At 42.3% G+C, this 13766-nt stretch overlaps 1 protein-coding gene across 1 annotated transcript in view; it reads left to right on the plus strand.

The window, feature by feature from the left end:
• Positions 1–13766, plus strand: part of ANKDD1B (ankyrin repeat and death domain containing 1B) — a 66052-nt gene that overhangs the window by 3384 nt on the left and 48902 nt on the right. The window contains 2 exon segments of the mRNA XM_027604413.1: positions 146–560; positions 11901–12004. Of these exon segments, the coding sequence (XP_027460214.1) occupies positions 146–560; positions 11901–12004 (519 nt within the window).

Genomic DNA, 13766 nt, shown 5'->3' on the forward strand with positions numbered 1-13766 from the left:
AAATCTTAAAAAAATAAAATGGGATACCAAAGTTTACACCTTCAGAGAAGAAATGAGGGTCTTACTTTATTCAAAAGAAAATTCTGGAAGCCCATTTAGAAATGATTTAATATTGAAGTTCTTATAGTGGTGGTTATAAATCCAGCCTGGACATTTCTCAAAGTTGTACGAAGAACTAAAGTGTGAGCGGGGCGTTCTCTCAGAGCGCTCTCCTTCAGGGAAAACCAAATCCGAGGACGGCGCAGGCCACACCCGCAGGTGGTCCCTCCCAGGCTGCCGAGCCGCCCGGGCAGGAGCACGGGGGCAAGCTACCGGGACACCGCAGGGAAAAGAGAGCGGCCCAGCAGTGCCTCCGGCTCTCCACGGGCGGCGAACGAGGGCGCACGTGGACCCTGCCCCGACCATCCCGGGTCACCGGGGTGCCGCGAGGGAGCCGCTGCAAGGGGCGGCCGCGGCCGTGAAGGGCCTTGGGACAGACCTGAGGGGTGCGGCGGCCCGGCCCTGGATCCCGAAGCCGGAGGGGCCTCGAGAGGCGGCGGCGGCGGCGGCACACGAGATCCGTGAGTTCCAGGAGGCGGGCTGTAGACCGCGCGGTGGCGGCGCCGGTGGGCGGATGGGGGCGGGGGCGGAGGGAGTCCGGGCCAGGCGGTGGGGGCTCGTGTGCAAGGTGCCGCCCGACCGCCTCAGGACCCCGCGGGATCTGGGCGCCCATCCCCCGCCACCGCATCACCTGTGGGTTGGTTTGCCACTTGGCAACCCCCCTCCCCAAGTTTTGACTCCGGCTGTTTTATTTCAGGTGAAACCTATATACTGTGGTTGGAAGGAAAGAGCTATTCTTTCACTTTAGGGAAGAGGGTTTTTGAAGAAATGATTAAGCCCTATTGCAAATAAGGAAGAGAGTTTCATGTGGTGTTATCTCCTATATCCTGACTCACGCGGTGACTTACTGTGTGACTTTAAATCACTTAATCTTTCTGTGCTTAGGTTTCTAAAGCATGGGGTGAGTCTTCTGTGCCTCTTTGAGAATAAACTTATAGCATAAACTGAGGCACATTGTTGAAGAGTCTTCAAAAGTTGAGAATGATTTCAAGGCTGTTAACAGAGCACTAGTCCCTTAATAATGTTCAATTAGTTCATCCATCCGTCGGTTCGTTCATCTAGAAATATTCTCAAGAGTTGACAATTTACTAGACATATTTTAGATGCGACTTAGGCGGTGGGAGCGTGACAGTCCACCTTCTGGTTTGGGTGGAGGGTTGAAAGACGCTAAAATAAGTGAGCGAATAAGTGAGGAACGTCTTTCAAGGCAGTGATAATTGCTGCGGAGGCCACATAGCCTAACCCCAGCTTATGAAGTTTTTCTCCTGTGTTTTCTTCTAAAAGGTTATAGGTTTATGTTTTACATTTACATTTATGATCTATTTTGAATTAATTTTTATATAAGGTATGAGGTTTACATCAAGGTTCGAATTTTTTCATTTGGACATCTGTTTCAACCAAATTTTGGTTTCCATTTGTTGATGCCAGTATATAGAAATATGATTGATTTTTATGTGTTGACTTCGTATCCCACAACTTTGCTAACCTCATTTATTAGTTTTCGAGCTGCTTTGTACATTCCTTTGGATTTTATACGGAGATAATCAAATTGCTTGCAACTAGACAGAGACAGTTTGATTTCTTGCCAATCTGTATGCCGTTTAATTTACTTTTACTGCTATACTGTACTGGCTAACACTTCCACACAATGTTTTAAAGAGCGAGAGTGGACATTTCTGTTTCTTCCTGAGCAAAAAAAGCTTTGAAACTTTCATGATTAAGTATGATGTTGGCTGTCAGTTTTTTGTACATGTTCTTTATCAGGTTGAGGAAGTTCCCTTCTATTGCCATGTTGCTGAGAGCGTTTTTGTTTTTGTTTTTACTCATAGATGGATGTTGAATTTTTTAAAATGCTAAAATGTTATCAATAGATCATATAGTTTTTCTTCTTTAGACTATTTGTATGATAGATTACATTGCTTGGTTTTCAAATAATGAACTAGTCTTGTATTCTCAGGATAAACCTCACTTGGTGTGTTATATTTTTTATGTATCACTGGATTTGATTTGATAATGCTTATTCAAGGAGTTTTGAATCTATGTTGATGAGGGATATTGGTTTATAGTTTTATATTACTACAATGTTTTTGGTTTTAGAATGAAGGAAATGCTGATCTCATAAGATGAGTTGGGAAGTTTTTCCTCTTGTGGTTTATGAGAGAGATGGTATAGATTTGGTGTTATTCTTTAAACGTTGGGTAGAATTCACTAGTGAAAGTATCTGGGCATGAGGATTTCTTTCTTTCTTTTTAATGCACATCTGAATGCTTTTTAAGGGCATGAAGATTTCTTTTTAGAATATTTTAAATTACAAATACCATTCCTTTAATAGTTATAGTATTATTAGGTTATCTATGTAATCTTGAATAAATTTGAATAGTTTGTGGTTTTCAAGAAATTATTTCATTTCATCAAAGTTGTTGAATTTATGTTCATGGAGTTGTTCATAATATGCCTTCATTATCCTTGTATTGTCTGTTGGGACTGTAGTGCTATGTCCTCTGTCATTCCTTATATTGGTAATTTGTGTCTTCTTTCTCTCTCTCTTTTTTTTTTGTCAGTTTTGCTAGAAGTTTACTGATTTTATTGGTATGTTCAAAGAACCAGCTTTTGTTTTCATTGATTTTTTTTCTGTTGTTTATCTCTTTTCAATTTCACTGATTACTGCTTTTACTTTTGGTATCTTTCTTCTCTCTGCTTGATTTAGGTTTATTTTCCTTTTTGGTTTTTCCTTTCTTTTTTTAAGATTTATTTATTTTAGAGAGAGAGCGCATGTATGTGGGCAGGGGGTAGGGGCAGAGAGAGAGGAGAGAGAATCTCAAGCAGACTCCCCGCTGAGTGCAGAGCCCAGCATAGGGTTCCATCCTAGTAACCTGACATCATGACCTGAGCCAAAATCAAGAGTCAGCCATTTAACCGATTGAGACACCCAGGTGCCCCAGGTTTTTACTTTCTTAGGGTAGGAGCTTAGATTACTGATTTGAGACTTTCTTTTCTAATAATTTAATGCTATGAATTCCTCTCTTAGCTTTGCTTTAGCTGCATCCCACACATTTTGATATATTTTATTTTCATTCAGTTCAAAGTATTTTCTAATTTCTCTGGGTTTTCCTCTTTGATACATGGTTCATGTGTGTGTGTGTGTGTGTGTGTGTGTGTTTATGTTGGAAGTTTTGATAGTGCTGGGCATAATACCTTCCCTCTTGGCTATATTTTTCTGGGGGTGGATAGTGGCTTCCCAACCCTTCCATTCATCCATCTAACAAATATTTATTGAACACCTACTAACACTCAGAACTGGAGTTATTTCAGCTTCCTCTTTGTATTCTGGTGAAGGAAACAGATAGTGAGCAAATAAGCAAATATATATGTATTACAAAGTCAAGTAATATCAAGTGATATGAAGAAAAAAAATGAAGTAGGGTACAGGGGCAGAGAACAACAGGAGAAAGGGGATTGGGTGGTCAGATACGATTTTTTAGAAGTGGTACCAGTTGAGCAGAGACCTGAATGAAATGCAAGAGGGAGCTGGGCCTTGTTTTTCTTTTTCTTTTCTTTCTGTTTTTTTTTTTTTTTAGACTGTATTTATTTATTTGAGAGAGAGAGAGATCACAAGCAGGGAGGAGGGGCAGAGAGAGAAGCAGGCTCTCCACTGAGCAGAGATCCCAATGTGGCACTCCATCGCAGGACCCTGGAATCTTGAGCCGGAGGCAGATGCTCAACTGACTGAGCCACCCAGGCACCCAGGGCCTTGTTTTTCTACGTCAGCATGGTCTCCTCCTCTTCTGGTCCTTTTACTTCATACTTGCCCAGCTCCTGAAGGTATTGGAGTTTTTGACCCCTAAAAGTTTAAGTGAATGATACAACTCTGTGTAACCTGTTGTTTTGGGCTGAACATTTATTTTCATCTTAAACATTTCAAAAAAAAAAAGAGACATATATAGTAAAGTAATCTAAATGTTATTTAATCAAGCTGAAAATTGATATGCTTATTATTTGTCTAGATTATTTTTTTAAATCTGTCACTTACTAGCTAGAAGGTAGACAGTGGTATGTTGGTAAATGTTTGATTACCAGCTCTGGGGGTGGGGGGGGTGGGGTGGAGTGGGGGGGAATGAGTTCTGATTTGTAGTATTTTCCCGTTTCCTTTGTGTAATACTTTCACCATGACTGATTTAAAGCTACAGTATCATTGGACACAGTTGGGAAGAGCTACAGCCAGTTCTTATTAGTCTGTACAAACTGGCTTCTTCACACTGCCAAAGGTAGTTTTATAATCTCCATTTACATTTGAACGTAAACATTCAGAATTGTTACAAGATAACTCAGTAAACTGTGGGCAAGTCTGCAAACATTTTGAAGCCTAGGGATTCTGATGCAATTGGCTTGGGTTGAAGAACTTGGCATCAATTTTTTTTTAAGGGATTCAATTGATTTTATTGTGAAGCCAGAGCTAAGAACCATTGATTTAGTGGATTAAGAATCTTGTATGATGGGGCACCTGGCTGGCTCAGTCGTTAGGCATCTGCCTTCAGCTCAGGTCATGATCCCAGGGTCCTGGGATCGAGCCCCGCATCGGGCTCCCTGCTCAGCAGGAAGCCTACTTCTCCCTCTCCCACTCCCCCTGCTTGTGTTCCCTCTCTCGCTGTGTCTCTCTCTGTCAAATAAATAAATAAAATCTTAAAAAAAAAAAAAGAATCTTGTACGGTGCTTCCCAGTTGTCTTAGAAGCTCCTTCAAAATTACTTTTTCTTATAGATGTGGTAGACAAGGGACAAGATATTTGACTTCAGGGAAGGAATAGAATCCACGTGTCATATTTCAGGACACCACAAGGTCTTGATTTACCGTGGGACGTACGCAGGAGGGAAAAGACCAGGAACTAGAACTATACTCCCATTGGATTAATATAGAGGGACAAAGAGCTGGGGTCAGGGCTATGTGGGAATGAGGAGAGAGTTGAAAGAAGTCTAGTCTAACTGACAGAATGCATTAGCTAAAGCATGTGACAGTGGGCAGTTTGAATCTCCACTGCAGTAGTAGACTCTCATGCTGACACCCTGGACACTTGCTGTGATTGAAAGCTTGGGGTTTGGATTCAGGCTGCCTGGGATAGTTCTATTATTTATGATCTTTAAGAAATGAGCAAGTGGTTTAGCTTTTCTAAGTCTCATTTTCCTCATCTGTAAGATGGGGGTGATAATGTCTACTCCATCAGGTTGTTAATTTCATAAAAACCCCACTGTGCTCGGACATTTAGAGATCAAGTAGAAGAGGAAGAGCCAATAAAAGAGACTGGAAAGCAGCAGGTAGTCTATCAGAAGCCTGAAGAAGAATGTTACAAGGAAAGTATGGCCCTCTGTCAAATCTGCCAAGAGTTTAATGCACACAAAGAGAAGCGATGACTGGGCTTTTTGGCAAGGTGGAGTGATCCTGATAAGCGCAGATTCAGTGAAGTGATGGGAATGAGGTCTGATTAGCACGGAGGTGAGATGAAACTGTGAGGTGAGGAAGGATAGACATCAATTATAGAACACTTATAAGAGTTTTGGGGGAAATGGTAGGTTGAGAAATGGAGTGGCATTTGGAAAGGATGTGAAGTTAAGAGAGTTTTTTTCCACTGGAGTATTATAGTGTCTCTGAATATGTTGAAGGGAATGGTCCCCTGGAGAGAGATTAAATGATGCAGAGGAAAATGTGACAATTTCCAGGAGATTGATACATGAAATAATTGAAAAGATGAGAAGGGTGGGATCCAGTGCTCAAATGGAGGAGTTAGCCTTGGCTAGGTGTGGGGATGCTTCATTGACTATAATAATAGTAAAAGCAGAGAGTGTGTATAAAAGTAGGTAGGTAGGTTGGTGGACTTAGTGGTTGGAAAATAAGGGAGTTACTATCTGATTGCTTATGTTTTCTGTAGGCAATATTATCAATTGAGAATTGGATGTTGGTGATCATGGAAACTAAATTAGGTACATTAGTAGATTGTGATATTTGAAAAGAAAGGAAAAGTCATGGAATTGAAGAATGGAAGGCTAGGGAAATGAAGTAGGATTCCTGTGACGAGAATGTACTTGAGATTAGTGGGTAAGAATTTAGGAGTATGGAGGTGACTGGGTGGCTCAGTTGGTTAAGTGTCCGACTCTTGATTTTGGCCCAGGTCATGATCTCAAGGTCATGGAATTGAGCCCTGCATCAGGCTCTGCACTCGGTGTGGAGTCTGCTTGAGATTCTCTCTCTCCCTCCCCCCCCACTCCCTCTGCTTGTGCACGCATGTGTGGGCTCTCTTTCTCTCTAAAATAAATAAATAGATCATTATGTAAAATAATTTAAGAGTATGTTAGTTATATGCAGTATGTTAGTCTCTGTAGTCAGGGTAGACTAGCTTTTCCTGCAGCAGCAAATAACGCCTAAATCTGAGTGACTGAATATAATCAAGATCTCCTTCTTGCTCAGACAACATGTCTAACAGGAGGGTCCCTGCTCTGCCTAGCTTCTCAGGAAACTGTGTGTCAAGAAGTGTAAAGAGGCCAGAGCACTTGGGTGGCTCAGTCAGTTAGGTGTTTACCTTTGGCTCAGGTCATGATCCTGGGGTCCTGAGATCGAGCCCCGTGCCAGGCTCCCTGCTCTGGGGGGAGCCGCTTCTCCCTTTCCCTCTGCCCCTCCCCCCAGGCTTGTTCTCTCTCTCAAATAAATAAAATCTCTAAAAAAAAAAAAAGTAAGAAGAGGCCATTTACTCTACTTGCAAGCTAACAAGTTAGCCAACCATGGTATCATGGACATCACGGACACTAGCAGAAGACACTTCTGGATCAGACACAGGGGACTTTAGTACTCACAGGAGGAGCGGTAGCCAGAGTGTCCACATTTGTGTAGATTCCCCAAGTCCCCGTTCCACAGGGAGATGCTAAGCGCACCAAGTGGCACCTGCATAAGCTGTGAGTTGTGTTATGGACGAATCCTGCACTTAGGGAACCCAAACCTTTTCTCTTGGGCCAGAAGCATGCCTTACTCTCTCTATGTTTTAAAGCAAGCCATAAGCAAACTAGCCCCTTGCTCCAAAGGAGGATATTAGCTCTCTTTTTTGACACAGTTGACTGTGCCAACATCCTGGAAAAGATGGTCTAGAACAAAAGCAGTCAGTGCTTCTGCTTATAAGTTGTATAAGAAATGGGGGTGCCTGAGTGGCTCAGTCAGTTAAGCATCTGCCTTTGGCTCAGGTCATGATCCTGGGGTCCTGGGCCCCTTGTATTAGTTTGCTAGGGATGCTGTAATAAAGTAAGCTGGTTGGCTTAAACAAAAAAATTTGTCTCAGTTTTTGAGTCTAGAAACCCTAGATCAAGGGGTCGGCGGAGTTAGTTTCCCCTGAGGCCTTGTTCCTTGGTTTTTAGATGGCCATCTCCTCCCAGTGTCTCCACGTGGTCTTTCCTGTATCATATCTGTATCCAAATTTCCTCTAAGGACACCAGTCATATTGGATTAGAGCCCATCCTAATGACCTCATTTTAATTACCTCTTGAACGATCCTATCACCAAATATAGTCACATTTTAAGGTACTGTGGGTTAGAGCTTCAACATGTAAATTTTGAAGGATTACAATCCAGCTACAACACTGCAACATTTAAACACATGGCTTCCAGGGTTGATAAAATGGGAAGAGAGCACCTGGAAGGTGACACGGGAGCTTTTCACCAACTCTGGCCCAAGGAACATACCATCACTTCTGCTTTCAGTACAGGGGACGGACCTCATCTAAACTGCAGCCAGACTGGGATGTGTTTGTATCCATGCACTCAGATAGGAGGGGAAAACCAGATGTCGATGAGCACTAGCCATGTCTCCCACAGCACAGTTGTGTGTTTCTCTCCAGTACTCTTCAGCTGTTCAGGTGCAGAAACGGAACAGATAGCAGGTGGGTTTAGTCTCAGAATTAGGATTCTGCCAGCTAGTCTGATGAGGAAAGAGAGTGGCAAGGGAGGTAAAGGTGTTTGTGTAGAAGGGATTTCAGAGGTGGACTATAGGATCTAAACTGGGTAAGGAGTGGAGTAAGGGAATAAGGGATGTTTATATGAAAAGCTGGTAAGAACAGTAGATTGGAGGACTCGATGAGGTTGTAGAATTTCAGGACTGGGAGAATTAGAGCAGGTGAGTTGGATGGATGAGGTGGTGGTCAGACGATGGGATTTTTGGGGGGGCATTTCCTTTTTTATTTAAATTCAATTAATTAACATATAGTGTATTATTAGTTTCAGAGGTAGAGTTCAGTGATTCATCAGTTGCATAAAACACCCAGTGCTCATTCCATCATGTGCCCTCCTTCATGCCCATCACCCAGTTACCCCATCCCCCCCACCTCCTCCCCTACAGCAACCCTCAGTGTCTTTCCTATGCTTAAGTGTCTCTTATGGTTTGTCTCCTCTCTGATTTCGTCTTGTTTTATTCTTCCCAGGTTTTTTTTTTTTTTTTTTACTAACCAGAATCATGCTCTATGTATTGTTCTTTGATGTGCTTGTTGGAGATGTTCTCAGCCTAGCACACTCCTTTTATCCATTCTGTATTCCACAGAAATAGTGTCACTGTTTGGGTTCCTTCATCTGCTGTTATAATTATACCTACTTTTGTGCACAAACTAGAGCACCGGGGCTGGAATTTGAGGGGAAGAGTGCCAGTTTGAGCCCTTGGCAATCTGAAGTGAAGGGGTGTTGACTTGGCATTGAGCAGGTGGCAGGCCGTGCATGCTGACTTGGGCAGGAGGGCGGCTGGACTGTGAATTTTGGACCCAAAGGCCAATGGCATCATGTGTGACAGGGACGTGGCTGGTTTTGCTTTTAACTTTTGTTTTTCTTGGAAACTCTCTCTCTCCTTCTATTCTAAATGAAAGCCTTGCTGGATAGAGTATTCTTGACTGTAGATTTTTTCCTTTTAGCAGTTGGAATTTATCATGCCGCTCCCTTCGGGCCTGCATAGTTTCTGCTGAAAAACCCACTGATAGCCTTATGGGGTGTCCCTTGTATGTCATTGCTTTCCTTTCTCTTGCTGCTTTTAAAATTCTCTCTTTATCACTACTTTTGGCCATCTTATTTACTTTGTGTCCTGGTGCAGACCTCTTTGGGTTGGTTTTGTTTGGGGGTCTCTGTGCTTCCTGGATTTGGATTTTTCTTTCCTTCCCCAGATTCAGGAAGTTTTTAGCTATTATTTCTTCAGACAAATCTTCTGCCCCCTTTTCTCGCTCTTCTCCTTCTGGGATCCCTATCATACGACTATTACGCTTGACAGTGTCGCTGAGTTCCCTGGGTCTATTCTCATTTTGTGTATTTTTTTCCCCTCTCATCTGCTCAGCTTGATTACTTTCCATTACTCTGTCCTCCAGGTGGCTGATCCGTTCTTCTACTTCCTCTTGTTTGCTATTTATTTGAGGTGGTCTATTTTTATTTCCATTTAGTGAGTCTAATAGCTCTAATTGGTTCTTTTTTACGTCTCCTATCTCTTGATGGAGAGTCTCATGGAAGTTTTGCACTCTTTTCTCAAGTCCGGTGAGGATCTTTATGAGCATTACTTTAAATTCTCTATCAGACAGATTAGTTATCTCTGTTTCCCTTAGGTCTCCTGCTCTGATTTTGTTCCGCTCTTTCATTTGGGACATATTCCTCTGTCTCCTCATTCTGTCTATTGCTGTGTCTGTTTCTATGTGCTAGGGAAGTCAGCTACATCTCCTGCACTTGAAAGTAGTGGCTTTATGAAGAAGAGGTCCTGCAGCGTAACGTCTCTTTTTCACTAGAAAATGTGCTTCAGGAGGTGTCTCCTATGTGTGTTGCTACAGGGGTGTCCTACCATTGTGGCTGGGATGTGTTTGCCTTCAGTCCAGCCTGTGATGGCGCTCTGCCTGTTGTGGGCAGAGTCTGGTGCCTGTGGTGTTAGTGGGCTGGTCCTGGGCTGCCTTGGGCTTGAGTTGAGTCAAACCAGGTGTTCACCAGAGATGAAGTAGCACCAAACTGCAGGCACTTTCCCTGTATTGTCCCCTGAGAAGCTTTTGTTGATGGGTGGGGCCTGTAGTCAGACCAGCTGCCTGCCCCCAGCCCACTGCTGGGGTCACAGTCAGACTGATGTGTGGTTGTCTTCCCCTCTCCTTGGAGCAGGACTCACTTTGGAGTAGTGCTGACCCTTGTCTGGGCTGCGTGCACACTACTGGGCTTGTGGCACTGCTTTGATGGGATCTTGTGAAGAACGATCGGAGTGGGTGGATCTGCTTCTCTGTGGCCTCTTGTCTATGCCAGGCTGCGGAGAGTCTGTTCTGCCAGTTTTCGGGCTGCTTTCTGGGTTATTTATGACGATGTGGGTGGTCTGTAGGCAGCCACATGGCAAGGCATGAGCCCAAGGCCCTCCTACTCCACCATCTTCCCAGCAGCCTCAGACAATGGGATTCTTGAAGATGTCAGAGGTAATGTAGTTTTTGATGATGATGTCAAAAGAATGACCCTGGGGTGCCTGGGTGGCTCAGTCATTAAGCGTCTGCCTTCTTCTAAGGTCATGATTCCAGGGTCCTGGGATCAAGCCCTGCATCAGGCTCCCTGCTCGGCGGGAAGCCTGCTTCTCCCCCTCCCATTCCCCCTGCTTGTGTTCCCTCTCTGCTGTGTCTCTCTCTGTCAAATAAACAAATAAAATCTTAAAAAAAAAAAAAGTATGACCCTGAAATTGGGTGGCTGAGATCAGGTGGAACGAAAGATTATTCTACATGAGGGAGTCAGAGAACTGGGAGACCAGAGTATGGGATTTGTCATCTGTGTGGATGTTGAAGTCACTTAGAGTGGGGCCCACAGGAGGGTTAGAAGGCAAGAGGGGGATCCAGGTGAGAGAATGAATGTGTATTTCCCCCATGAAGATACTCTTGGTCTTTGATTAGACTTGGTAGTATTCTAGAGTCTTTGGCAGATTATATTTTCATTATTATTATTGGGAAACTACTTGGCAACTCATCCACAAAACCTCTTAGGGGGCTTTCTTTTTAGAGATGGCCTGTTGCTGATTTCAGATCATTCCAATTCTGACTTTATCCTCCTAAGAGACCCTACATATTAAAAATACTCAATAATACTTTCAGATCATTCCAATTCTGACTTTATGTCCCCTGAGAGATCCCGAGTTCTCCTGCATATTAAAAATACTCAATAAATCCTAAAATCTTCTCTAGGCTAGTTAATAAAACCTGCCACCTGAATGTGTATATGTGTTTAATATGTAATGTTTATAGTAGGTATGAATCTACTTTTATCTCTTTTTATATAAATGAAAATAAAACATGTTTATCCCTTTAGCCTTTGTATATGTTTATATGATGTGCTACATTTTAATGATTTGTTTCTGCTGGCCGGGCATCTGCAGTGGGTTCTGCAGACAACAATTTTATCTCTGTAAACTTGTATGGAGCATTTGGGCTCCTGCCTGTCTAATCTTATACAGACATCATTAAAAAAAAACCGCAAGTCCATGGCTACCCTCCGACCTCCTAGAGGCAGATACTACATTGCTGACTTCAGGGTGGTCCTTGGAAATGATGTTTTGTTTTGGACCAGGAATATTTTTAAGGGTGTGAAAACATTTGCATTGTGAGCCTCAAGTGAAATCTTGATAATACAACTCTGTAAAATATTGATGCAAATTTCCTATGTTCAGATTGGCAGAATGTGAAAGGCTCAAGGCTGTTGTGTCGTTTTTAAAGTCACCAGGTTTGCCACGTGAGGTTTGCCTTTTTTTTCTTCACCCCCCCCAAATTCCTTCAGTCATGCTTGCTTGCTTTCTTTCAGTACTGCCAAATCAGAGAAGCTTTCACAATGCTGCAAAAAGCAATAATTTGGATCTTATGGAGAAGCTGTTTGAAAAGAAGGTTAACATTAATGCTGTGAACAATGTGAGTAGAAGTCACAGATGTGACAAGTGAGTACTCTAAGGGTGGTTTGGATTTACACAGTCCAACTGAAATAATAATAAAAATAAAAATGATTGTGCTGGATGAGGTGAGGGAGAGCTCTGTTGTTGGTAATTCCAGAATGTGTAAGCTAAAGGTGGAATCAAGCAGAGGAATATACAATCTTATCAGAGGGGAAATATATAGTCACTATGTGCATCTGTGCAAAGTCTGTGGGTAGGCAGTAAAGCCAGTTGTCAAGGTTATGGGCCTGGACTTGATCCTGGATTGCAGCCTTTGGATCACTGGCCTCACACATTCTGGAAAGGCAGAACATCTTTTGCTTCACAGTTTCGTCACTGCTTTCTCTCCAGGGATGTCCTTTGTTGTTTGGCCTTCCAAATTTAAAATCCAAAGGAGCATGGGTTTGTATTTTATCGCTTTTGAAATATAGTGCCTTTGCATGTCGGACACTGGGGCCTTTTCTAAAGCTTGGCTCTTACTTTATTGTTCTTCAAGTGCCTGGGTTTAGGAGAGAAGTCTACTGCTAGAAATACGAATTTCCTACTGCTTGGTTTTGTAGAGATTTCCTGACAGCTTTTCGGGGCAAGGTTTATCAAAGTAGACAGGTTTAGGGCTGTGTTAATTGCCTAGGACAATCTGTGCAGTGGATCAAAGAGGAGATAACAGAGGTGGATTTAATGCTAAATGAAGCAGAAGCTTTAGTGTCCTTACTGGTACAGACCCCTTCCAAGGCATGGGGGAGGGCTCTAGCAATGTATTCTCATGCTTATATGGTTTTGTAAAATCTAAAAAAGTAAGAAACTTTAATTGCCATCAGTTCAGCTTTTTGACTCTGGTTTTAAAGAGGGCTCTCTAGAGAGTGTAGACTACGTTTCACAACACGTAGATCTGTCCCAGACAGTGACGTCATATGAATTGAAGTCATGCATCATATGCAGTGGAAAGATATTTACTGGTTGTGCATATGTATATGGAAATTTATGTGTCTGTGTGTATATTGTATGCATGTGTATCTCTGATATGGTTATATATAATATTCATTGTCCGTAGGTATCCTAGAAAGAGTAGAAAAATAACAAAGTTTTGCAGGATAACAATTTTAGGAACCAAACAAAAACAAAAACAAAAAAAAAGGAAATGAATCAGAAAGGAAAGAAAGAAGCGAGCAGGGGCCTTTGCAAGTAATATCTAGATAAATTGTTGAGTAAGTAAAGCAATAATCATTTTTCCAAGTAGCAGGAAATAGATTCTCTAATGTACTTTTATAATAATTTAAAATTTTTTCACATAAGACTTTCTGATATTTTTAAAAATACTTTATTTATTTGAGAGAGAAAGAGAGCACAGAGGGAGAGTGAGAGGGAGAAGCAGACCCCCCCCCCCCACTGAGCAGGGAGCCCAATGTGGGGCTCCATCCCAGGACCCTGAGATCATGACCTGAGCCAAAGGCAGACATTTAACCAACTGAGCCACCCAGGTGCTCCAAGAAATTCTGATAATTTTAAACCATATTCTTATGTTAAAGTAGTTAAAAAGATTTAATGCTAAATGAAGCATGATTTAGGAGACAATCAGGGCATTTTAACTTATGGTCACTGTGGCAAGTTACCAACTCTCAATGAACTGTATTATACTTTCTAATGACATCTCTTTTAGTCCCATTTACAGCAATTTGTTTACATGGTTACTTGTAGAGTTCCTTAAAATCTGTGATGATAGAGATGAAAAAATATTTATAAGT

This window comes from Zalophus californianus, chromosome 5 (genome assembly GCF_009762305.2).
Source record: "Zalophus californianus isolate mZalCal1 chromosome 5, mZalCal1.pri.v2, whole genome shotgun sequence".
NCBI lineage: Eukaryota > Metazoa > Chordata > Mammalia > Carnivora > Otariidae > Zalophus > Zalophus californianus.